This window comes from Botrytis cinerea, chromosome 8, assembly GCF_000143535.2.
Source record: "Botrytis cinerea B05.10 chromosome 8, complete sequence".
NCBI classification, from domain to species: domain Eukaryota; kingdom Fungi; phylum Ascomycota; class Leotiomycetes; order Helotiales; family Sclerotiniaceae; genus Botrytis; species Botrytis cinerea.
Genome location: NC_037317.1, coordinates 929,169 through 953,014, shown reverse-complemented (window position 1 = coordinate 953,014; position 23,846 = coordinate 929,169). Strand labels below are relative to the sequence as shown.

The 23,846-nt window shown below is 44.1% G+C and overlaps 12 protein-coding genes across 18 annotated transcripts; 9 read left to right on the top strand and 3 right to left on the bottom strand.

Annotated features, from left to right (window-relative positions):
- The first annotated feature begins 142 nt into the window (after positions 1-142).
- Positions 143-2,282, top strand: BCIN_08g02470 (hypothetical protein). Of its 4 annotated transcripts, XM_024694494.1 has the most exons (4): positions 143-674; positions 756-894; positions 956-1,488; positions 1,575-2,282. In XM_024694494.1, the coding sequence occupies exons 1-4, from the start codon at positions 536-538 to the stop codon at positions 2,186-2,188; spliced, it is 1,425 nt and encodes a 474-aa protein (XP_024550287.1). In that variant the 5' UTR covers positions 143-535; the 3' UTR covers positions 2,189-2,282. The 4 variants fall into 4 exon arrangements, with proteins under 4 accessions (XP_024550287.1, XP_024550286.1, XP_024550284.1 ...); XM_024694495.1 differs by having other exon boundaries at positions 956-2,282; XM_024694496.1 differs by having other exon boundaries at positions 756-1,488.
- Positions 2,283-3,253: 971 nt separating this feature from the next.
- BCIN_08g02460 (hypothetical protein) lies at positions 3,254-4,534 on the top strand. 2 transcript variants are annotated; one of them, XM_024694493.1, is made up of 2 exons: positions 3,254-3,428; positions 3,499-4,534. In XM_024694493.1, exon 2 carries the CDS (start codon positions 3,553-3,555, stop codon positions 4,294-4,296), a length of 744 nt encoding a protein of 247 aa, XP_024550283.1. In that variant the 5' UTR covers positions 3,254-3,428; positions 3,499-3,552; the 3' UTR covers positions 4,297-4,534. The 2 variants fall into 2 exon arrangements, with proteins under 2 accessions (XP_024550283.1, XP_001551959.1); XM_001551909.2 differs by having other exon boundaries at positions 3,254-4,534.
- A 321-nt stretch (positions 4,535-4,855) lies between these two features.
- On the top strand, positions 4,856-6,268 carry BCIN_08g02450 (hypothetical protein). Its single transcript, XM_024694492.1, has 2 exons — positions 4,856-5,563; positions 5,616-6,268. The coding sequence occupies exons 1-2, from the start codon at positions 5,413-5,415 to the stop codon at positions 6,131-6,133; spliced, it is 669 nt and encodes a 222-aa protein (XP_024550282.1). The 5' UTR covers positions 4,856-5,412; the 3' UTR covers positions 6,134-6,268.
- Positions 6,269-6,279: 11 nt separating this feature from the next.
- BCIN_08g02440 (hypothetical protein) lies at positions 6,280-6,803 on the top strand. Its single transcript, XM_024694491.1, has one exon. It carries the CDS (start codon positions 6,315-6,317, stop codon positions 6,654-6,656), a length of 342 nt encoding a protein of 113 aa, XP_024550281.1. The 5' UTR covers positions 6,280-6,314; the 3' UTR covers positions 6,657-6,803.
- A 23-nt stretch (positions 6,804-6,826) lies between these two features.
- BCIN_08g02430 (hypothetical protein) lies at positions 6,827-7,975 on the bottom strand. Its single transcript, XM_001551907.2, has 2 exons — positions 7,569-7,975; positions 6,827-7,462 (listed from the first exon to the last, which is right to left on the bottom strand). Exons 1-2 carry the CDS (start codon positions 7,749-7,751, stop codon positions 6,941-6,943), a joined length of 705 nt encoding a protein of 234 aa, XP_001551957.1. The 5' UTR covers positions 7,752-7,975; the 3' UTR covers positions 6,827-6,940.
- Positions 7,976-8,054: 79 nt separating this feature from the next.
- BCIN_08g02420 (hypothetical protein) lies at positions 8,055-10,071 on the top strand. The gene has a single exon (XM_001551906.2). It carries the CDS (start codon positions 8,162-8,164, stop codon positions 9,842-9,844), a length of 1,683 nt encoding a protein of 560 aa, XP_001551956.1. The 5' UTR covers positions 8,055-8,161; the 3' UTR covers positions 9,845-10,071.
- An 818-nt stretch (positions 10,072-10,889) lies between these two features.
- Positions 10,890-12,813, top strand: BCIN_08g02410 (hypothetical protein). Of its 2 annotated transcripts, XM_001551905.2 has the most exons (2): positions 10,890-11,754; positions 11,808-12,813. In XM_001551905.2, the coding sequence occupies exons 1-2, from the start codon at positions 10,994-10,996 to the stop codon at positions 12,742-12,744; spliced, it is 1,698 nt and encodes a 565-aa protein (XP_001551955.2). In that variant the 5' UTR covers positions 10,890-10,993; the 3' UTR covers positions 12,745-12,813. The 2 variants fall into 2 exon arrangements, with proteins under 2 accessions (XP_001551955.2, XP_024550280.1); XM_024694490.1 differs by having other exon boundaries at positions 10,890-12,813.
- A 45-nt stretch (positions 12,814-12,858) lies between these two features.
- BCIN_08g02400 (hypothetical protein) lies at positions 12,859-14,737 on the bottom strand. 2 transcript variants are annotated; one of them, XM_024694489.1, is made up of 3 exons: positions 14,140-14,737; positions 13,980-14,011; positions 12,859-13,933 (listed from the first exon to the last, which is right to left on the bottom strand). In XM_024694489.1, the coding sequence occupies exons 1-3, from the start codon at positions 14,617-14,619 to the stop codon at positions 12,994-12,996; spliced, it is 1,452 nt and encodes a 483-aa protein (XP_024550279.1). In that variant the 5' UTR covers positions 14,620-14,737; the 3' UTR covers positions 12,859-12,993. The 2 variants fall into 2 exon arrangements, with proteins under 2 accessions (XP_024550279.1, XP_024550278.1); XM_024694488.1 differs by having other exon boundaries at positions 13,980-14,737.
- Positions 14,738-15,618: 881 nt separating this feature from the next.
- On the top strand, positions 15,619-17,987 carry BCIN_08g02390 (hypothetical protein). Its single transcript, XM_001551902.2, has 7 exons — positions 15,619-16,193; positions 16,244-16,361; positions 16,411-16,949; positions 17,003-17,105; positions 17,159-17,312; positions 17,364-17,561; positions 17,610-17,987. The coding sequence occupies exons 1-7, from the start codon at positions 15,936-15,938 to the stop codon at positions 17,872-17,874; spliced, it is 1,635 nt and encodes a 544-aa protein (XP_001551952.1). The 5' UTR covers positions 15,619-15,935; the 3' UTR covers positions 17,875-17,987.
- Positions 17,988-18,180: 193 nt separating this feature from the next.
- BCIN_08g02380 (hypothetical protein) lies at positions 18,181-19,615 on the top strand. The gene is made up of 3 exons (XM_024694487.1): positions 18,181-18,207; positions 18,283-18,808; positions 18,870-19,615. The coding sequence occupies exons 2-3, from the start codon at positions 18,298-18,300 to the stop codon at positions 19,457-19,459; spliced, it is 1,101 nt and encodes a 366-aa protein (XP_024550277.1). The 5' UTR covers positions 18,181-18,207; positions 18,283-18,297; the 3' UTR covers positions 19,460-19,615.
- A 76-nt stretch (positions 19,616-19,691) lies between these two features.
- On the bottom strand, positions 19,692-20,401 carry BCIN_08g02370 (hypothetical protein). Its single transcript, XM_001551900.2, has 3 exons — positions 20,154-20,401; positions 19,960-20,068; positions 19,692-19,865 (listed from the first exon to the last, which is right to left on the bottom strand). The coding sequence occupies exons 1-3, from the start codon at positions 20,214-20,216 to the stop codon at positions 19,768-19,770; spliced, it is 270 nt and encodes an 89-aa protein (XP_001551950.2). The 5' UTR covers positions 20,217-20,401; the 3' UTR covers positions 19,692-19,767.
- A 91-nt stretch (positions 20,402-20,492) lies between these two features.
- Positions 20,493-23,697, top strand: Bctul1. The gene has a single exon (XM_024694486.1). It carries the CDS (start codon positions 20,605-20,607, stop codon positions 23,290-23,292), a length of 2,688 nt encoding a protein of 895 aa, XP_024550276.1. The 5' UTR covers positions 20,493-20,604; the 3' UTR covers positions 23,293-23,697.
- The last annotated feature ends 149 nt before the right edge of the window (positions 23,698-23,846 follow it).

Genomic DNA, 23,846 nt, shown 5'->3' with positions numbered 1-23,846 from the left:
ATGACGGGCGGATAATGACGAGTCTTACATAAGTACCGAAACCTCCGAGTAGGGATCGCGTAAATAAAGTTTTGCATTCGAGTAGACCGTGTGCACAAGTTATTCCAATCAAGAATACACTATTTGACATGTAACGTTATATGCCGGCTCTACTATTAACTTATTTTTGGACTAGCTAGGTCTCTTCGTACCTATGTATTCTATTTCTATCAGAATACATAATGTTTTCCTAACGTATAATTGACATATTATACCGGTATTCTCTAAGCCTCCTTCTCCATCGTTTTTCGTCATGATGCAACTTGCGCCAAGCAACCATTCGTATGCATATGGGGTGAAGATCTTGATAAAGGGGACATCGGGACCGAAAGCTCACCAACCAACCGATGGCTAGTTCCCCCCTTCTCTGGGAAGTCTGGTGTTGGACCAGTTGTGCTTATACTTTTGTATAGTCTATTTGATTGATTAGACCATTGCTTCCCTAGTTTCACTTGTTCATTGACCAATTCAACTTCCGGATTGCTTTGTTTTGATAATGCGCCTTTATTCGTCTATTCTCGCTCCACTGGGAGCGACACTGGTTGCAGCACAGAATACTAATGTCTCTTCCTCAATGCCCCAAGTTACCTTAGACTATTGTACCGTTCAAGCTGCTGCTGCAAATCTCTCGGCTGGTATCTATAAATACCAAAACGTTCGAATTGCTGCTGCTCCCTTGGGTGATCTTTGATTTGCTGCCCCCCAATGACCACCAGTTGAAACTGAGGTCAACGATGGTACACTTGCCGCATCAAATGTTGCATGTACCACCACTGAGGATTGCTTGTTTATGAATATTTATGTACCAGCTAATGCTACGGGAAAAAATCTTCCTATTTTGCAATGGACTTATGGGTAAGTGATGTTCCATACTTGCTACTATATACCGAAAAATACTAACAGAAGACCCATACAGAGCTGGAGCGAACAAATCCCATACTACGCCCGAAGGTCTCTATGATCTCAGCAAAGACTTCATTTTTGTTACCCACAATTACCGAGATGGTATTGCGGGTGTTGCTAACGGACCAACCTTTACTCATGAAGGAGGCGCCACAAATGCTGCCGTTCGTGATACAGAACAAGCTTATAAGTGGACTCGCAAGTACATCAGTGCTTTTGGAGGCGATCCCGATAACGTCGTTGCTTTGGCTTTCTCGGCTGGTTCCTCGCAAACGCTTGATCAAATCACACTTTATGGAGGCAATGCTGAGCAGCTGTTTGCTCGTGCGTACCTCACTTCCCCAGGTACAGTCCCTGGCGCTGGTCACCGGCAAGCCGAGGCTTTCTGGCAAAATGTCTCGACTACTGTTGGTTGTAGTGGTGGCAGTTTGAATTGTATGCGTGCTGTCAATTACACAACTCTCAACACCGCCGTCAACGATGTTGTATCTTTGTATTCATACACATTACAACCACGAGTCGATGGTGATATAATTAGTGATACTTGTAGGTTTTGCCATCAAAGCCTTTTTCTTTTCGATTTCTAATTCAAACTTGACACATTGCTAACTGATATTGTATTCTGAAAACAGACGAAGCGGAATTCTATGCTGGTCACTACAATTGGACTGGGTCATTAGTCATCACCCACGAGCTTCACGAGAAGAATAGCGACGTTACAAGCGGTATCAATAGCACCGCTGATGTTGCCGACAAAATACTCATGTACTTCCCCGTCATAACTGACACTATCGTCAATGAAATCCTCGCTCTCTACCCCGAAAGTGATTACACCTCACCCGGACTTCGCTTCTCAGACATAGAGCAAAGCTTCGAATTGACCTCGCACAATTTGGCTTTGACCAACGGCCTTCACAACCAAACTTGGAATGCAATGGTTGCATTAGGTGAAGCTCCTCATGGTACTGATCAGGATTATTACTGGTACAGTACATACGCTCTCTCAGGGGACATTCAGACAAATCCAGTCAATGCCACCACAGCGCGGATCATGCAAAAGTATCTTTTGTCTTTTGCATTGACTGGCAATCCCAATACCCTTTGGCCAAATGACAAAATAGAATGGCCTTTATATAATACTAGTACCAATGGTGTGGAAATTGTTTTCAATACAACTATGTATTTGCAAGCGGATTCTTTAGCCAATGCCAAATCTCGTTTTTGGAATAAGGCTTTGTGGTACTAGAATCTTGGTTGTTTCCCGCAATATATAGTATAGATAGATGCCAGATCAAAGACATAGGTTTGGAGAATTGCATCTTCATTATTTATCACCATCATTAACTAACGACGGCAGTCTTGATCAACACGCTTTAGACTTTAGACAATCTATAGTATTGCGCAAACAGGTAGGTCTAGGCTCTGAGAAATGTTACTAGCCAACCGACTAAAATGATGCTTTGAAAGGAAGGATTAAATAGTGACGTCGAAGTATCTTCTTATGAATAGTTTTGTTGCACATCTACATATCTCATTTACATGGCCCATCCTGACAAGCGTGTAAAGTGTAGGATTGTAGGCGTACTTGATTTCACTAAATTTAATATTAAGTAGGTAGATCGTGCGATCTTGATGACAGATACTTCGTGGTCTATCCAATACTATTGGAATAGGAATCTTGAATAATGAGAATGAGCACAGGGCCTTCTATCTTTACTATCGATAAGCTTTGATGAATATCTTCTTCTTCTCAAATTGAGAGGAGAATTTTTATTTGAATGTACTGAACATGAGGATTGAAATATACACCACACTTTTCTTATAAGAACAACCTCCTGTAATGGTGCAATCTCCCAAGCATGTAACACAGCTCAAGACTAACACTTCATATGGAAGAAGCTTATGTGTAAGCTAGCCGGAAATATTACGACATGTGTGAAAACCCCAGAGGTGTGTATGCTAATCCCACACTGAGCTTCAGAGAAGAAGTGGGGCTGGGAGATCGGGTTGGTCAATTTTATTTTGTGCGTCAAGATATGTTAAAGTAAATTTATGAATCGAGTTCTTTCATGGATATTTTTATAGACTGAAGGGAAGATCCCACAGTTGCATACATTACTTCAGTCATCAGAATACCATGTCTCTCGAGCAATCCCAAGGATGAGGTTATCTTGAATCATCGTTGAAGATCTCAACGCTACGAAATAAAGTACAGCCTGGCTGCTCGCTAGCTTCTTAAAAACTTGCTATCTCTCAGCTATAGTACATCGAATGACAGCTTTAGTAAAATGCACCAGATAAACTATAAAACGATATCTGTACTTAAGCAGCTCGCTCCCTTCTCCTTTCATTGCTCTTGCATTTGCACCAACAGATATATTACTGTAACAACGTTTGCTTTCGACATCTTGACCATATATCTGAAGCCATATCGAACATACACACACGCATATATTCATAGCACGACCTTATAGCCTAGCTAAATCGTATGTAGACGATGCAAGTCCTGTGCATTGCGAGATTGTAGTGGCTAGTTCTAATAAAAATTTTCAATAGTACCGTTATCATCCGACGAAAACTCCAAACCAACAAACTTTGTTATTCGTCAAAATGAAGAAGCCTTTTACTTGTTGTGAAGTCTCCAGTATGTGGAACATCTTCAAAGCAAAGAAGAAGTCACCCGAAGGGGAAAAGCCTCTCGAAGAGATAAAATTCGAAACAACCCCCGTACATGGCATGTATAGAACCGACAAAACTGGAAGAAGATTCCTCATTGCCATCCAACCAATAAACAATCGAAGAGATAGTGAAGGCATATTTCGAGTCGCTCCTACCAGTACTGTTCCCACTATCTCCTCTGGTCAACCCTCTCTCACAACCAGTGAGGCTAGCGAAAGCCTCCCCGCCGAACAAGTCGCTGCAGGATACAGCTACCTTTGCGATCAACTTGAGGTACAATACAGTGATATTTTGAAACGTTGGATGTTCAAGGACGAGCTAGAAAAACGATATATCCGACCCGTCGAATGCGACGGACAAGCGGTCCACTTGTTTCGCCTCGACAACCCCGCAATCTATGTTGTCGTTGTAAATGAAAAGGTGGGAAAAAACGGAGCACCATCCTTGAGGCCCAAGGCACCTAAAAATCATAAGGGTATCGATGAAAACCTCTGGTGCCGCAACTACCTTAATGGTGCCTTCAGAATGATGGAAATTGACGAGGCGGAAATGGCACGACAGGAAATGGCAGAGAAAGGACACGACGCTTGGTGCGAGACGGGGAATCAACCTTATCTGAAGATTCAGAGATATCTGCAAAGCACCATCTCTTTCAATATACCTTTTGCAAATTGATTTAAATGGTATATACTAGGAGTGGATATGCAAAGTTGTTTAGGAGTTCCATGGAAGCAAAGATATCTCTTCCTTGATCTTGATACCAGCTGGGCATAAAGTCATCGCATTGCATATTACGGCTGCACTTGCAGATATACTAATTGGGGATCAATTTGACAACATCACTGATGTCTCTCGAAATTAATACACGACCGCGAATCCACCTGATCATCGAACTTCAGATGAACAATCGGAAGGCTTCTAGTCGCCTCTGATTGTTAGAAGCCAAGTTTCGTCTTGAATCCAAGAACGAGCTTCATTCTCAAACAAACATCAAACGAAATGGAATCTTCGGATGAACCTTACAAATTGCGCCAAAACAGCAGAAGATTTGAAGGAAGAAGGATTCATGATGAGATGCAATCATTCCGAAACGTCCACTCAATTTAGAACGCCTCGATAAACTTCCGACGTCAAAGTTATAGTCGTACCCACAAAAGAATCCATTCAACCAACGAAAGTGTGGCATTGATGTTTGGTGCTCAGATTGAGTGGAAGATACTTGCGTAAGCTTCCCGAGTCGATTTTTCTTGCGAGGGTATCGACAGTAGCAGATGTCTGGAACATTTCAGTCCTCACCTCTTACCAAGAACGATACTTGTGGATGCCACCCATCTTGGATTGTCAGCATTATAACAATCAACAATGGCATTGCTGAAGCATGAAGATGTACCTATTATTAGGGGCTTGCCGGCACCAACAGGGATGAAGAATGCCGTTAACATGGTTACCATGAGGATCTCCATCGCGCCTACAGTATGTATTATTTTACTGGCACAGCCTGCGCCTTGCTGAAATTAAACTCCTATAATGCTGGATATAGATTTCATTATGCAAGGCCTGTCCGATATCTATTGACCCCTCTTCGATTTAAATACAAAGCCGGCCACTTTCGTCGCACCGTCGCACAGTCGAAAAACAGAGTTTGCATTCACCAGTTTAGAGTTGTACCCAACAACACCTGATACTCATCACGCCAAATCACGGAAGTCACATAGCTACCTCACCAATACATTGTCTTATGATCATAATACGACACACGACGAGCTCATGTCGGCAACAATAACTTTGACGATGGCGCAGACGTCAGGAATCGAATCTGCATGTCCTAATTGTGGAATGGCTTTACCGCACAACAGTTCGCAGATTGCAGCTGATGCGCAGAAAGAAATTGAGGAGTTACAAGCTCAAGTAAAGTTACTGACAGAGAAAGCGACGGCCGCAGGTAGGCTTCTACTGATAAACTTTTGATCTTCTGGGGCTAATGATATCACCAGTGGATAAATGGGCAGACTACGAAGACGAAATCCAATCACTTAAAAGGGCGCACTACCCGCAAACCCCAGAACCTCAGCGCGCAACAACACCAACACAAGTGCACACTGAAGACCGACTTGGAAGCCCGAGTCGTTTCTCATATCTGCCTGTTCAGAATCGACTTTCTTCTCTGCTATCTCGCAAGTCCACACCGAATCTACAAGCTCAGCAACCGCCAACACCTCCAACGCCTTCTACAACAGAGTTAGTAGCTGCCTTGACAAGGGAGCAGGGGCTACGACAGGCTGCGGAGGGCAAATTAAATGAATCCAGTGTCGAACTGGAAGAACTGACGGCACAGCTGTTTACACAAGCCAATGAAATGGTTGCTACGGAACGAAAGGCAAGGGCGAAACTCGAAGAGCGAGTTGAAATTTTGGAGCGAAGAGATGGAGAAAAGAGGAAACGACTGGAAAGGCTTGAAGGCGCAGTTCAAAGGATTGAGAGAGTCAGGGGTCTTTTGGCACCAGGACGATGAGAAAAGAGAACACGACGATACGACTAAATGCATGAGGATAAGACAACGCGGAGCACACATTTTGGAAAAGGGGCTACGGAGTTATGTGCGTATGCGGCAGAAGGTTGTAGTTTCGAGTCATGCAAAATCATCCCAGGAGAGAAAACGATTTATAAGCCCCGAGATATCTTCGGCAGCAACAATGGCCCAGATATCAGGGTCTCGTCGACACTATTCCGAAACAGCGAAGTTTTCTGTTACCGAGCGAAGGCCACAAAACGATTATCCTTCTCGTCCAAGACTTCGCGATGTATACAGACCAGTGCACTTAGCTGCAGCTTCAGAGACGGAAATCTGGCTAATGGAGCTATGGAAAGACTTCCTGCTCGAACCTACGCCTTACCTGGTTTTATCTGCCACCCTCTACTTGGGCCTCTTTATAATATTTTTACAGTATTATCCGACCGTTTTGAATATTGCGTACTTTCTCATTCAACTTATACCTTGGGATGACGATCTTGGAGCACCGGGCCATCAATTCTGAGTATATCTTAGGATGCATTTGTTTAGAGCGTGTTAGATATGATACCCTACTTTGTATATATTTTTTCTACAGTTTTTAATACCTGCCAGGTGGAGGTAGATTAGCATCCACCATTAATATTAATTATCTTCAATTCGAAATATATCACAATTACAATCACGTACAATAAATGTTATATGATAGAAGGTGAAGCTGGTGGTATCTCATTCAAGTTGAGGGAATCTCATCGCTATGTAACGCCAGCAAATCTTGAGAAAGTAACTCAACTACCCATTCCAAGCATCTTACTTTCCGATGGTCAAAAATAGCCTATCACCCACATCTCCCAAACCCGGCTTAATCATGCCCTTCTCATTAACCTCCTCATCCACACCCGCACACCAGATCTCCGTCCCCTCGGGCCACTCTCGAGCTGCGTTTTGCAAGCCCGGCAATGCAGCCAACACGCTCAATACAATGATTTTCTTAACGCCCCATTCCCTCAATGTACGGATGGCAGCAGCACAAGTTCCACCTGTAGCAATAACGGGATCGAGCAGAATAGCAAGCTCAGAAGCGGAGGAGTTGGGGGTGTTTGAGGGAGATGATGCAGCGGGTGCGTGGTAGGGAAGATTGTTGTAATATTCGACTGGTTCAAGGGTGGTGGGCTCGCGGAAGAGTCCAAGATGATGGACTGGGGTTGGGGAGGGGAGGAGTGTTTGGAGAGCTTCGACCATAGAAAGGCCGGAACGGAGAATGGGGATTAGGGAGATGGAGGCGGGAGTTATGGTAGTCGTTGTATAGGTGTATCCGAGGGGTGTTTTGGCCTGGTGGAGTTTGTTAGTTTGGTTGTGGGGGTGAGATGGAGAAACAATGGGAAGGGAAGAAGATGGAGGGGGAGGGAGGAATGAATGGATGAATGGATACACATACAGTTGGACCTTTGGAAACAGTAAGTCCAGCAGCTGTGGCTTCACATCCTATTATCAATGAGATTTCATTAACAAGAGCTTTTGTTTCGCGAGTATTAGCTTCGCTGGATCGTAATTGTGAGAGTTTGGCTTGGAGACATGGATGGGTGGAGATGTGAACGTTGGGTGGGATTGATTCATTCATTTTTGAAGCTTCGCACGATTATTGCTCAGACTGTGAAGATTGTGAAGATGCTGTAGATACTTTTTGGATGTCGATCAAATATACAAAGTCAATGATAGAAGTGAAGCTTTATATTCCTTTGTTTATAGAAGAGTGGACGTTGATACCTGCTTGATGTTTGCAAGCTATGTGTTATGTATTCACACCTGCAGCTAGAGGCCGAGCCCAACCGCCCACATTTTATCAGTGGAACCCAGACCTTATCAGTCGAATCGCAAACGGGCGGTCCCCGAGTGGATCTCCCATCAATCTAACTTTAAAAAGACGGCAACTACTCACCATGTTACTAAGTGACGTCGGAATTTTCCCTTCGATAATGGGATTTAGATAATATCAACGGATGTGTCACGGCCTTGGCCTTCAATTAGATAATGCCAATGGAGAATGCAGGTACCAAAGATACTGGAAATGAGTCTTACGACATCAAAACCAATTCAACCCATTCGGAGTCTCTAGACAGACCATCGCAAGATCGATGCATGCGGGAGGCACAAGATGCGGGATATGATTTACCAAGGAGCTATTCTCGACTCGACGAAGGCACTGCGCCGGCGCCGAAGCAAAACACGGATGGGAACCAATTGAGACAAAGTCAACCTCTAGGGCATACGTCTAGCAGAGAGCAAAAAACACGCCGGCGCGCAAGTCGAGCTTCTAAAACCGATAGCGAATACGACATCCCAGATAGTTATGCCCATCTAGATGAACTTGCCACACCATCACCTGTGGAGAATCGCCATGAAGTTTCGACATATCAACATAAATCTTTGGAGGAGGCTAAAGACGAAGAGCAAGAATATGAACGAGATCATAGGAGGCAAGAGCACAGCCAACGAGATAACACTGCTAGAGGAGAGAAGCCACCAGAAGAGGAGAAAAAAGATATCAATCCCCAAAAGGTCTCAAAATCCGCGACACAGTTATATACTATATCCTACCTAATCTTGTTTTCGATATTTGGGACACTGGCTAGACTAGGTCTCCAAGCTATTACCTTCTACCCCGGAGCTCCCATAATCTTCAGCGAGCTATGGGCAAATGTCGGAGGAAGTTTATTCATGGGGTTTCTAGGTGAAGACAGGATGTTGTTTAAAGAAGAATGGGGAACCGCCACGTACCACAGTAAAATTCAGGAATGGAAAGCCAAAGTTAAAGATGAAGAGAATGCAAGCTCACCAGCTGGAGAACAAATACCTGGTTTACAGGCTGCCAAAAAAGCACATGCTGCAACTAAAAAGACCATTCCTTTGTATATAGGTCTTGCAACGGGTTTTTGTGGTAGTTTTACATCGTTTTCATCGTTCATTCGAGATACGTTTCTGGCGCTTTCAAATGATTTGCCGAGTCCCCTAAATCATCCTCAGGATTATAGTCCGACAATGGCCAGCACAACGAGTACGGTGAGTCGAAATGGAGGATATTCGTTTATGGCAACGTTGGCTGTTATCATTACGACTGTCTCATTGTGCTTGGCAGCGTTATTTGTCGGTGCTCATCTTGCTATATTTATGGAACCATATACACCAAGTATATCATTTCATAAGTCTCGCAAGTATCTAGATCCTTTTGCGGTATTTTTAGCATGGGGTTGTTGGCTGGGTGCTATATTTATGGCTATTTTCCCACCTGATAGAGATGATGCACCGCCTGAGATATGGAGAGGTCGCGCGGTTTTTGCCCTCATATTCGCACCTATAGGTTGTCTAGCCCGTTTCTACGCTTCTCTTTACTTAAATGGCAAAATCTCTTCATTTCCACTGGGAACATTTGCAGTCAATATGTTTGGGACGGCAATGATGGGTATGGCGTATGATTTACAACATGTACCTTTAGGAGGTGTAATTGGATGCCAAGTGCTGCAGGGGATAGAAGATGGGTTTTGTGGATGCTTGACCACGGTCAGTACATGGGTGGTGGAGTTGAGCTCGTTGAGGAGAATTCATGGTTACAGATATGGGTTAGCGAGTGTAATTGGGGGGTTGGCCTTGATGGTGGTAATTATGGGGAGTTTTAAGTGGACGCACGGGTTTGAGGGGTTGGTGTGTACGCATTAGAAGTTTGTTGCTAGATGGTATAAAGATATTAATAAAACAATGTTTGTGGTTAATCTATGAGTAGAATTTGTTTCACTAGTTAGGTAGTTTGTGTACAGTTCAATATGCACTAAGACGTGTATAAAATGTGATTTGGGGGAGAATTGGACGATACATCAACTTGTGGTAAAAAGGCTTCATTCCATAGGCATCTGTCTGAAACTTCCGGAGAATATCTTCGAGAATCAGCTTCTATACTACCACTCTTTTTGCTTTATCTTGCTTTTCTGTTTAATGACGGAATCTTATGTATCTCACAAACTTTTCACAGCACGCCGGATGGATACTCATGCTAGTGCATTCCAAATATTGATGATATTCAAAATCATTCCAATTTTCTTTTATCAGAGCATTGTTATCATTAAAATTCGCAATACGGGATGTTATATTGGTCACATCTATCAAATCTCTGTTTTTCAATATCTATTCCTAGTACAAACATTCATTGTAGCAATCCACCTGGGTCATATTGAATGTTTAGTATTCAAATTTCCTTTCCCTTCAACATCCCAAAATTTATACAAACAGGGCCACCTTCTGCCACTTTTTACCTCCTTTTCAAAGGTCTGTATGGCTAACGAATAGATAAAACTTTAATTTGTGTATGAACGAGCAGAGGAAATCAAATAGTTTTGCGAGACACAAGGAAGTTGAGGATTCGATGTTTATGAAACACGACTACACATATGAATAGGAGAGACCTTGTGGAGCTCGAGGATATGCGGAAAGTGTGGGGAAATTTGAATCATGAGTGTTTTACCCGAACGGCTGGCTGAGATGTGGCTGCGAGCGGTACTAAATTGGCTGGCTAAGGATGGTTTGAATCCTCTTTTTTTTTATTTTTAGTTAGCACGGCCGTTGTTTGTGATGGGAATCTCAAGGTTGGTGATATAGGTTCTTGCTTTACGAGATTTGCAATATATGGAAGTTGCCGTTTGAGGGCGCCGGCTAACAAGTGTCTTCTACATTCTAGATTGGCTTGACCGCATGTGTTTTTCAATATGTTGAAGTATATTGGGAGAGTGAGCCCATATATATCTCGACTTCAGATTGGAGATGCCTTAAGATATCTATAAGAAGATAGATTCTTACCCTTTAATTCTTTATCAAATGCAATCGAGGAGAGGGAGAATTGCTCCTAATATTGAAATTCCAAACGTATCCAAGTCTTTTTACTCACTTTCTCAACAACCTATAGATGATAACGTCATTATGTCAGATATCGATAATTCACCCCCCAGATCCTTCATAATCGTCACAGTCCTCAGTTTATTGACTTATCTCCTCTTAAACTTCATGTGCTCTGTCTCCGATCCCCTCGAGCCTCCCATAGTCACAACACGCATTCCATACATCGGCCATCTCCTTGGACTTGGACGACGAAAATTCAACTACTATGTTGATCTCAGCCAGAAAACACGCCTCCCAATCCTCACAATACGTGTTCCAGGCGCCAAAATGTACATTGTGAATACACCGGAACTCATTCAGGCCGTCCAAAAACTACACAAAAAACTAGCGTTTCCGCCAATTTCGGCAGCGTTTGCAAATCAACTTTGTGGGGTTAGCAAGAAAGCGAGGGATGTATTGGCGGTTAATGTTAATGGAGATGAGGGGGATTGGGGATTGAATATGGAGGCGACACATGTTATGAAGAAGGCGATGGCGCCGGGACCAGGCTTGGATGGCATGAATAGGGTTATGGTCCGGAATGTTGCGGAGAGCTTGGATGGATTGATTGGAGAGGAGAAGGAGAGTGTCAAGATTGAACTTCATGCGTGGTTGAGAAGTTTAATTACCATGGCGACAACGGAATCAGTTTATGGACCGAGAAATCCTTACAGGGCCGTGGAGGTTCAGGATAGCTTTTGGTATTTCTCTCTGGTGACTTGTGTGAAGTTTTGAAAACTAATCATCGCGTTAGGGAATTGGAGAGTCAGATGATGAGATTGCTAATCGGAATACTCCCCTCTGTCTTTGCTCGCAAAGGTATTGCAGCACGCGGAAGAGTCACAAAAGCTTTTGAATCATATTACTCAGCAAGTGATTTCAAGGATGCTTCTCTGCTTGCGCAAGCTCGCCTGGAGGTCAATATCAAGCATGGTGTTCCAATCAAAGATGTTGCCAGATATGAAACTGTCATCGGAGTTGCCATTATTGTTAATACCGCACCTGCTCTATTCTGGTTGATATTCTTCATCTTTTCGAACCCTGAACTCCTGGAAGAGATACGTAGTGAGATTGAGGCGATTGTGGAAACAAGTATTACCGAAGATGGAACTGTGGTGCGAAGTCTCGATGTCACGAATGTGAAGACAAAATGTCATCTTCTATTATCGACCTTTCAGGAAACTCTTCGCCATCGATCCGCTGGGACTTCTGTCCGGAAAGTCATGGAAGATACTTTGCTGGATGATACATGGCTACTGAAGAAAAATTCCATCATTCAAATGCCTGGTCGTGTTATTCATATGGATTCCAAAATCTGGGGATCAGACGTTGCAGACTTCAATCCTCGACGATTTCTCAAAGACGGAAATGTCAAACGTCCCAATCCAGCCGCATTTCGTACATTTGGCGGCGGCACTACTTTATGTCCCGGTCGTCACTTTGCTACGAATGAAATATTGGCCGTTGTTTCAATGTTCGTGATGCGATTTGATATGAAGCCAGTTGATGGAAATTGGAAATTGCCAAAATCTGATAATACGAATGTGACTACTGTGATAATGGAACCGGATACGGATATTGGTGTAGTAGTATCTCAAAGGAAAGAGGTTGGGGATGGAAAATGGACATTTAAGTTGTCGGACTCTAAGACAATAGCTTCGGTGGCTATTGAGGATCGTGTTGACTCATAATATGCTGCACTGAATATTGCTGGATTGCCGAAAAGTACTCCCATGTTAATGACGTCATTACTTTGCACAGGTAATTATACTTCCTTTTGGGAAAAATAGAATTCAAACAAATCGTGTATTCAATGGCATTACTAGCGTCTTAAACAGTTCTCTTCCAAGTTCGAATCTTTTTGGAATTTTTTGCTTCGACATGGCGAGCTCGGATCGAAGCCAAAAAATGTGTAGAGAACTTCACCCGCAATATTTCGTCTAATTCCTGAAATCTCCATTTATTGTAACAAATTCATGCGTGATATCACACGTCCAATAAATAGCTTCCTCTCCGTTTCCACTCCCATCATCCCTCAAATCCACCACCACTTCCACGTCCTCTTTTTCCATAAGTTCTTTAACCCTCAACTCATCAACCTCCATCAGTTTTCCCCGTTTCACAAAATTCAATTCCTCAGCACCATCAGCCGGCACAAAACTTACAGATGTTAATTCGCGATTGATGATCCCCTTGCCAGCAAACTCCGTATCCATCAACGAGTAACCTAAAGCAGCCAAGACACCTATAGGATTTGGATCTTTGCCATAGACCCCCATTTTGAAAAGGACAGAACGCGCGATAACAGATGCAATGTGTTTGCCTGCTGGGTAGGTTGGCGCGCCTCGTACTCGTATTGTAATAAATTTAGTTGCGCCTTCTCCATCCCTTACTACCAGCTTTGCGAGATCAGCCATGAACTCAATGAGAATTCTTTGGAAAGCAATGAAATCTGCGGATTGGGATGCCGCCAATATATCGAAGTCAATTGGAGAATGTGTAGGTGCAGCCGCACCATTTGCGAACATAGTGACCATATCATTAGTGCTTGTGTCTCCCTCGATAGAGATGCAATTATAACTCTTATCAGCTGCCGTGCTTAAGAGTTGTTGAAGAGCAGAAGGTGTAATGGGCGCATCGGTGCAAATTATACCAAGTGTGGTAGCCATGTTTGGATGGATCATTCCAGCGCCTTTAGTGATGCCCGCGATAGAGAATTTGGTGTTTGGTAAAGATGGGAGAGTGAAGGTGCGGGACGAAAGTTTAGGGAAGGTGTCAGTTGTACAGATGCCCCTGGCGGCTTGTAGCCAGTGATTATGAGCGGTGCCCATATTCTGATGGAGTTTTGGGAAGCCTTGGATGATGTCATCAATAGGTAGTCTGATTAATATTAGTGAATGAAGAATGACCGTATGAGAAAGCTTACCGCTGGCCACCCATACCTAGGTCCGAGTAATTCTGTTAGTTCATTGTTTTCATGTATAGGAAGGAACTGAAGGATGCAGGTATTTCGTAGTTCACTATTTAGGGCGATGAAGGTGAGTAATCCTCCAGAATACCAACTTGCCTGTATGCATCACCATTACCGGGTCTTTCCCCTTCGTGCTCCCCTCTTCCAAAACCATTCCCGCCTCCTTACTCATCTTTCTCGAATCCTCTAGCCCTTTCTCACCCGTAAGTAAATTTGCACACCACGAATTCGCAACTACACCTCTCACCCCCCTTCCGCGACTTTCTTTTATTAACTCCCTAGTAACAAGTACACTAGGAGCTGGGAATTCATTCTTTGTAAGAACAGCAGCGCCACATGTCTCCCATTGCTCCTCGCTCGTCACTAAAACCAAGTCTGGCTGTGATAAACCCGATGGTTTAATTCCGACATTTGTACTACCAACTAAGAATCCTTTGGGGTAGGTGCCAGATGTTGGGACAAAACGCTGTTTAGAAGCAGGAATGGGGGTATCTCCAAATGAGTCAAATTTGGTGAATGAGCGGTATTGGATATTAATCCGCAGAGGCTTCTTGCGGAAACACGTGGTGACAGTGCGAGAAACTCGATACATCATTGTAGCTGTATTTGGAATGAAAACATAAATGTACTTGTGAGCCCAGGAACGGAAAGTAAGGCGAGAACAGTTTCGTGTTTTCTATCACTTTCATCCCAATTGCTGGTAGCCGAGATCCACTAAGATTGTGTGATAAGCCAGATCCTATCTCAAAATGATTCCTAGAAATAGTACTTTCATAAATCGAATACAGTTCCACGGATACCTACCTTAACACGCACGAACGGCTGTCACTACCACTACCGTAGATCAGAGCTGTCTGATTGTAATGCAAAATAGCATCCTGCAAACTTTTGGCTTACAACAATCATAAACACAGAACACGGGAAATTCAATGAGCGTCTGGCCGTGAAGCGAGTCATCGCGTAGACCGCTCGTAGTCAATCAGGTTTGTGCAAAATAGGTGTGGCCAGAGAAGACTACAGTTGACAAAGTAACGCTTGGTACCTCAGCAAGTAGCATATCAAGCTCGAGGAACCCGGTTGGATATTTCAATTGAGCTTGTCAGATTGTTGGGAATATAACCCATTATTTGGGAACATCTTGTACATGAGAGACTTCTTTATGCATGCATGCAGTCGGTCAATCAGGCACGTACCTGATACGACTTCAACATGTATGTATCTGCTGGCCCGGGTAGCAGTAGTACAACGAATATCTCGTAATAAAGTCGGTTATGATGTGGTTGGTCATTGACATCGAAGCACCTCCCTTATCCGGTAAAGTGGGACTGACGTTTTACCATAAAAGGCAACTCACAAACAAAATTTCCTGACCCGCCCGAGCCCCCCCCATCGTCCCAAGCTCTTTCCAAGACCATCCCCGCACGGATTCAGCATCTCGACTACACACAATTCGCCTTTTCTTTAGCCATGATTCAAGTACGAAAGATATACCAAGCTTTTAGTAGTGGCTTAGTTGCCGGATAACGGTTAGACCCCTAGGGCTCTGAAGCTCTGTTTGGTTTGCTGGTCAGGTACAGCGCCAATCATCTTTTGTGGTTATCTTCGGCTTCATAGTCTACATGGATTCCATTTACAATTCCTTTATCATGGGTGATTGTTATCGACTGTTATCCTCTCGAGAAATGGGGATCTACAAAACTATATCGAATTAGTCTCATGGGTCTTGTCGTATGCATGTCTTCCAGATAAGGTAGGTGATACCAGGAGGTTTGGCCTCCCGAGAAAAAAGTTGTATGAATACTTGAGGTGAATCCGTGGCAGTGTTCACCTCCACTCCATTCCCCTTCCTCTTTTGTTTGTCCTTCTTCTACGTCTCTGGGCTCGAGTTCCTCCAAGTCCTCAGTATTCATCATGAAGTGGTCAATTGTATCCGCGATCTCTTTGCTGGCTGCATCTGCAGCTGCTGAGCACCCATTTCTTCGCAAAGGGAGGTTAATCCCACCGGTTGAAGCAGAAGACGAGTTTCCTGTTTCCGCCAATGCCGCTGTTGTAAACACTACCGGTTCTGCATTCTTCACCCAACTTTTGGACCATGACAATCCTTCCAAAGGGACTTTCCAACAAAAGTTTTGGTGGAACTCCGAGTTTTGGGCCGGACCAGGATCTCCAGTAAGGACAACCACGACTTTCAGTAACTGGGCTTCAACTGATAATTGTAGATCGTTTTCTTCACTCCTGGTGAAATTGCTGCCGCAAACTACGGTGCCTATTTGACTAACGTCACTGTTACTGGGCTCTTTGCACAGGAAATTAAAGGAGCTGTTGTTATGGTTGAGCGTACGTATTTTGCACTTTCAGATTGGGAGATATATTGACTATTCTACAGATCGTTTCTGGGGCGAATCTTCTCCATATGACAATCTGACAACAACCAACCTACAACTTCTCACTCTGAAACAAGCTATTGCGGATTTCGTTCACTTTGCCAAGACAGTTGACCTTCCATTCGACTCAAACCATAGCAGTAATGCAGCTTCTGCGCCTTGGATCAATTCAGGTGGTAGCTATAGTGGTGCACTATCTGCTTGGACCGAATCAACAAGCCCTGGTACATTCTGGGCATACCATGCATCCAGTGCTCCAGTGCAAGCTATCGACGATTATTGGCAATACTTCTACCCCGTTCAAGATGGCATGCCAAAGAACTGCAGCAAAGACGTGTCTTTGGTCATTGACTACATGGACAACGTCTTGACCCATGGCAACAAAAGTGCAGTAACCGCACTAAAGACTAAGTTTGGCTTGGAATCCGTAGAACACAATGACGACTTCATGGCTGTTCTCGAAAACGGTCCTTGGTTGTGGCAGTCAAACAGTTTCTCTACAGGCTATTCAGGCTTCTACCAATTCTGTGACGCAATTGAGGTGAGCCACCTTTTATCTTAATGGCTAATTAAGTTCTAACTGAACAATAATAGAACGTTACCGCCGGAGCTGCTGTCACTCCAGATGCGAATGGTGTTGGTCTTACTACCGCATTAGAAGGCTATGCCAAATGGACCAAGAGCTACATACCTGGCTGTAAGTATCTGATTTCCAATCAAGGTATTGAGGCACTAACAAAAAACGAATAGACTGTGAAGGCTTTGGCTACGATGCTGATGACTTATCTTGTTTGAATACACACGATTTCAACAACTTGATGTTCAGAGACTATAGTGTCGGAAACGCAATTGATAGACAGTGGAACTGGATGCTTTGCAACGAGCCATTTGGCTATTGGCAAGAGTATGTATTGCAAAATTGACATTGTATTGCTAGGGCTGACACTTTTGGCAGTGGAGCACCCAAGAACAGACCTACAATTGTTTCCCGTCTCGTCGATGCGAACTACTGGCAACGACAATGTGCTTTGTTTTTCCCAACTGAGGGTAATTACACATATGCTAGTGCTAAGGGCGCAACCGTGAAACGAGTCAACAAAGTCACTAAAGGATGGGACCTCGAGAACACCACTCGTCTTATCTGGACAAATGGGTATGTGGCTTTGTCCAAATTGCTAATAATATGCTGACATATCGATAGTCAATATGACCCATGGAGAACATCCGGTGTCAGCTCTCAATTTAGACCTGGTGGCGAATTGAAGTCTACTGCGAAACACCCAGTACAAATCATTCCTGGCGGATTCCATTGTTCAGATCTCCGATTGAAGAACGGACAAGTCAATGCCGGTGTCCAAAAAGTAATTGATAATGAAGTGGCACAGATAGTGGCATGGACAGCAGAGTATTACAATCAAACTTCGACTCGCCCATCATATGGAGGAGGACATAGACGAAGATATTAGTATGGCAGTAATCTACAACTAGCTAGATAGAAGAAATCTACCCAGTTGAATAATGAGAAACGAAGATATAAATCAACCTTGCAGCTTCTGTGAAAGAAATAGACTGGACCTCAAACATTATTTTCAAGATGTCTATTGAACTGTGAAAGCAATAATCCGTACATGGAAACAAGCGACCTCATCGGTAACGTCAAAACGGGTGGGGTTTTCAGGACGATCCGGATTACTAGTTCCTTATCGCTTATCGTTAGCCACTTGTGATTAATGAACACCACTGCAAAAGCAAGCTGTCCTTCCTCTCTATTAGAAATCAAACCAACTCCCGAAAACTAGGTATTTAAATCCCAAAAACTCCTTCCAGAATAGGAGTTTTCTTTCCATCATACAGATACTTACATCTTTTATCAGAATCGAATCATCAAAATGGTTCTCTTAAAAAGTCTCGTGTTCGCTGGCCTCGCCACAGTTGCTACTGCCTCATCTGCCGTTATCGATCTCATTCCTTCGAACTTCGACCAATTTGCCTTCGAGGGCAAGCCAGCCTTGATTGAATTTTTTGCACCATGGTGCGGACATTGCAAGACCCTTGCGCCAGTTTACGAGCAGCTTGCTTCGGACTTTGCATTTGCAAAGGATAAGGTCACAATTGCGAAAGTCGATGCGGATGCAGAGAAGAGCTTGGGCAAGAAATTCGGTGTTCAAGGTTTCCCAACCATCAAATACTTCGACGGAAAGAGCAAAACCCCTGAGGATTACAATGGAGGTAGAGATATCGATAGCTTAACAGAGTTCATCACAAAGAAGACTGGTGTTAAGCCAAAGAAGGCGAAGGCTGCCCCAAGTGCCGTCGAGATGTTGACCGATAAGTCATTTAAGGAGCAAATTGGTAGTGATAAGGATGTCATTGTTGCTTTCACTGCACCATGGTGTGGCCGTAAGTTTACCCAGTATCTGCGTTGACAATTACAATGACTTGCTAACTTTTTTTGCTTCAGACTGCAAGACTTTGGCGCCAGTGTGGGAGAAGGTTGCTTCGGATTTCGCCAATGAACCCAATGTCGTTATTGCCAAGGTCGATGCCGAAGCAGAAAACTCCAAAGCAACAGCCAAGGACCAAGGCGTTACCTCTTACCCCACCATTAAGTTCTTCCCCAAGGGAAGCACTGAAGCCGAAGCATACTCTGGTGGACGTTCCGAGAAGGACATTGTCGAATTCATGAATAGCAAGGCCGGTACACACCGTGCTGTTGGCGGTGGACTCGATGCCACTGCTGGTACTATCGAGGCTTTGGACGCTCTCGTCACCAAGTTTACTGGTGGTTCAAGCATTGCTGAAGTCGCCGCAGAAGCTACCAAGGCTGCTCAAGAATACAAGGAGGGCGCTCAATCCAAGTACGCTGAGTACTATGTCAAGGTCTTTGACAAGTTGAGCAAGAGTGATAACTACGCCGCAAAGGAGCTTGCTAGATTGGATGGTATCATCAAGAAGGGAGGCTTGGCACCAGAGAAGTTGGATGAGTTCACAACCAAGACCAACATCTTGAGAAGATTCATCGAGAAGGCGACCGGAAAGTCTGAATTGTAGAAAGTTTAAGTTGTTCAATGTAAAAGGGGGTAAACGATTTGATCTCAACACTAAAAGTTTGTTCTGGATTATTCTCGGGAGACGTAGATAACTGTATGCGAACAAACACTTTATGAATCATATACTTTTGAATAACTACCTTGGTATCTCGTCCCATGCCCTCCCTTTCAACGCCCGTTTGTACAACTGTAATCAAACTTCCGTATGCAAATCAACCCACGTTTGGCAACACTGCAATCTATATACCCCTTCATCTATCGGCTCCAGAATTTGATCAAGAATATGATAATGTAGTTGTACCCGGCAAATTACATCTTCGTAGGACTGCCTCGGCCATCCCCCTTCGGATCCATGTTACTTTGCAGTGTAGCCTCGAGATTATCTAGACGTCGCGACATCTCATCCACTATTCACATATAATTAGTCGTTGTACTCCATCATAATCCAAAAGCATTTGCAAGAAGAAGAGTGTTGCGCTGGAAAAGAAAGGAAAAACACACTCTTTGCGAAAATCTCGCTCGAAACGCCAGCGAATTTGTTTGAGAGAGAATTTAGAAGTTCATCTACAACGAGAGAAAGCTCAGCAGTGGCTGAAGCATCGGTTGCTGCCTTTGGGTAGGTTTGATTGTTAGTTACGAGGACGGAAGCTTGAGGTTAGGGCGGTGCTACGGATAGGGTAGTGGTGTTTACTGACAGATGTGGTGGAGATGGTGGACATGCGATTCAGGCTTGGGGATTTGATGTCGTTTGCTGCCATGGTTATGATAGTCGGTATGATCTTGTAGATAGATAAAAAGGCGTTACTATGGTCCAGAATTTGAGGTAAAGACAGTCAGTGTAATATTTTGTTTTGGAGTGAGGAGTGAGGAGTGAGAAATTGCAATTAATGTCAAGGTGCATGAATACAAAGGTTTCAGCGTGTAAGAGTGGTCAGTGAAGATCGGTATTTAAGAGGGGAATGTGCCGGATGATGCCTCAATATGATTATAGATGGTATCACAGCAAACGAACCATCAAATTCAATAAAACTCATGATTTCCCGAACTTTGCAGATGCAAAATGACTCTTCATCTTTCTCATGGCTGAATAGAATATGGCACACTCCCACACAATAATAAGAACAAAAGGATAAATAGTCCGCAAATATGCCACCTCAACGCGGCGATGTCTCTCTCATATTCTTCGTCATCATGGTTCTATGGTGGATTGCGTCCAATGACACCGGACTCCCATCCAACCTCGGGGATTCGCAGAACACTGCAGAAGAGCAGTTGGCACATAATAGGCATGTGTTTGGAGTGTTAAATACAACAAGCTATGGGGATTTTGCTCCGGAGAAATCGGACGATCCAAGTTATCTGAATTTGACCGGGTTTAAGGCAGCGGATGGATACAGATGGGAGAGGTTGAGTGCGTTTAAGCAGAGGAGCGATCAATTGAGGAAATGGGCGGGAGGGGTGCAGGACGAATCGAATTTTAATAGAGAGAGCGGGTGGGGCTTGGAGGGCAGGATTTACACCAATGTGACGGGAGTGGTGAGGGGGAACTGGGCCAGGTACATGAGTGGTTTGGTAGGCGGGAAGGAGAGGAGGAGCGGATTAAATCTAAGTGTTATTGCACCTGGGGTTGCTTGGGCCCTCACAGATGAGGAGCTGTGGACAAGGAATGTGACGGGGAGGGAGGGGAAAGTTATGTTGAGGTTAGACGAGGCTGCTGTAGAGGAGATGATTGTACAGGCGACCAAGAAATATCTCACCGAAGGCGAAAGCTCACCGAAAACTGATGAAGAACCCTCGAAGAAGGAATCAAAGGTTGAGAAGAGGGATATTTCTGATGGGATTGAGAGGGTCGATCTTGAAATTGGCGCAAAGCCGGGTACAGATATACTTGTACGGGAGATTGCGGCCACATTGACAGTTCAAGATGAGAGTAGCAGTGGAGATGGACATGAAATGAGGATGCATGGCGTACATTGGCCAAATGAAGGGGGAGTTCTTCTAACAACTACCAGTGATAAGTTCGCAGGGGCTTTTGGTCTTCCCCATTTTACCACTGATGAGGACCATTTCACAAGCAGTGCGGAGATTATGAAGAAAATTTGTTATCGCAGACTACAAAAACTTGAGGAATCTGCGAAGGAAAATCCGAAAAGTCTTCTTGAGCCAAATTCGGGCCAAATCGATGGGTTGCCAACACCTCATTGCGAATACATCTTGTTTGCTCAAGTACTGCCTTTGAAGTTTAATGGCCTTGAATATGACGATAGATCACCTAGAGCACATACTTTTGTCCAAGAACTCGAAAACGAACTTCGGTTCCCAAATGGTGCTCCTACTCCTCAGGCACCGAAATTACAGCTATCTACAATAATATTCTCGCCTGATTGTGGATTCATGCTTGAATCGAAAGGGCCGCCAGATTTCGCTCCCGTGGATGGAGAGCACCTTATTGGTATGAAGCAAGAGGTTTGGTTAGAAACTATTCGTTCTTGGTTAATGGTGTTTGCAGCGGTAGCTCTTGGACAGGCATTGATCCTGAAGGATCAATGTAAAGAGGCTTCTACACCATCAACTGTAGGCCGCGTTAGCATCCACACTGTTGCTATGATGCTTTTAGCAGATGGGTTGCTGTTCTTTACAATGTCGCTGGCGAGCGCTACATTATCCAGTATATTTCCATCTGCGTTGTTGACATCATTTGCCGGCTTGATGTCTGTAGCACTTGGAGTTCGCTTTATTGTAAATATTTATGGAGTTCAAGAACCGGAACGATTGGAGCAAGAAAGAGCACAAGCAGCTGCTTTGTCAGAATTACAAGCTAGAAATCCACCTGCTGCTGTGCGAGCAGCACCGGTTATCACGGCAGCGGGTGTAGATACCCTACCCTTACCTGTCGCCTCTTCAACTCAGGCTGCATCTCGAAACACATCTCAAAATGTTCCCATTATAGTTCCCTCAGATCAAGATATTGACGCGGAGATAGCTGAAAATGTCAGTGCGACATTCGCAGTACCTCGTCCAACGGGAACTCCAGCTACCGTTCAACAATCGAGAGTAACCTCCGACATAACCCCCTACTATGGCCAGTTCATTCTCGTTCTAACCGTGATACTTCTCCTCTCCATCATGTCCACTACCTGGCCTGTCCCTATTCGCACAGCATATGTCTACCTTTGTTCGTTTACTTACATGTCCCTCTGGATTCCTCAGATAAAACGCAACATCACGCGTAATTGTCGAAAAGCACTTCTTTGGCGTTTCGTCATAGTACAGAGTTTGCTAAGGTTATCTCCCTTTGCTTATTTCTTTCTCTATGAGGATAATTTTCTCTTCAGTGAGAGTAGCTGGACGGCAATGATGGTTTTAACAGGGTGGGTCTGGTGTCAGCTTGTGGTTCTGTACAGCCAAGAGGTTCTTGGTCCCAGATGGGCAATTCCAAAACGGTTCGGATGGTACAAGGAAGGCTGGGACTATCATCCAGTACTGCGAGAAGATAACGTTGAGTCTGGAGGTCTCCCAATTGGTCTTGTGAAAGTCCCATTGGGTTCTCCTACAACGCCAGGATTTGAGGAAACGGATATGAGTGCAGATGAGAGGGATAATAGTAAAGCTGGGATTAGAACAGTGGATTGCGCCATATGCATGCAGATTCTTGAGGTTCCTGTTGTAGGGATAGGAGAGGAAGAGGGTGCTAAGGGTGTCTTGGGAGCGTGGGACAGGAGGAGTTATATGGTAACGCCTTGTAGACATGTTTTCCATACCCAATGTTTGGTGGGCTGGATGAAGTATCGTTTACAGTGCCCGATTTGTAGGGAAGGCTTACCACCTTTATGAGGTACATAGGAAGTTTTTCATCGATTGAAGATTGAACGATGGACAAATCGAAAAGGGTTGGACGGAAAAGAAAAGGTACATAAATGTACATATTGGATAAGACCAGGCGAACATCACATAATGACATAATAAGCTGCTATCAAAACCATCTTGTTATCACAGTTGATAGAGTTGAGCTGCAAAGTTTCGATTCCAGCAGGTCTAAAGATATCTAGTTGAACGGCGAGATCAACTTGACAGCGCTTTCGATTTGTTGTACAATTGAAAACTCACGCTGAAACAAAACTTAGTGGGCTATCCGGAGTAATCTGAATGCTAGGTACTTCGATGCAATAACCACAATGCTCCATGCTTTTCACTCAACAACCATATGAAATATTTTGGCTGGCGCCCAGTGGCGTGGAAACGAGTCAGGTATCACATCAGTTCAATTCAATTCTCACGTCTGTCGAAATTGGAAAGATTGGTCACTGGATTCCTTGCACCTTGTATGCCTAGTGGCAATCGACATTCTGATTTTTGTGCTACACTAGCTTGGATGCTACGACACCATT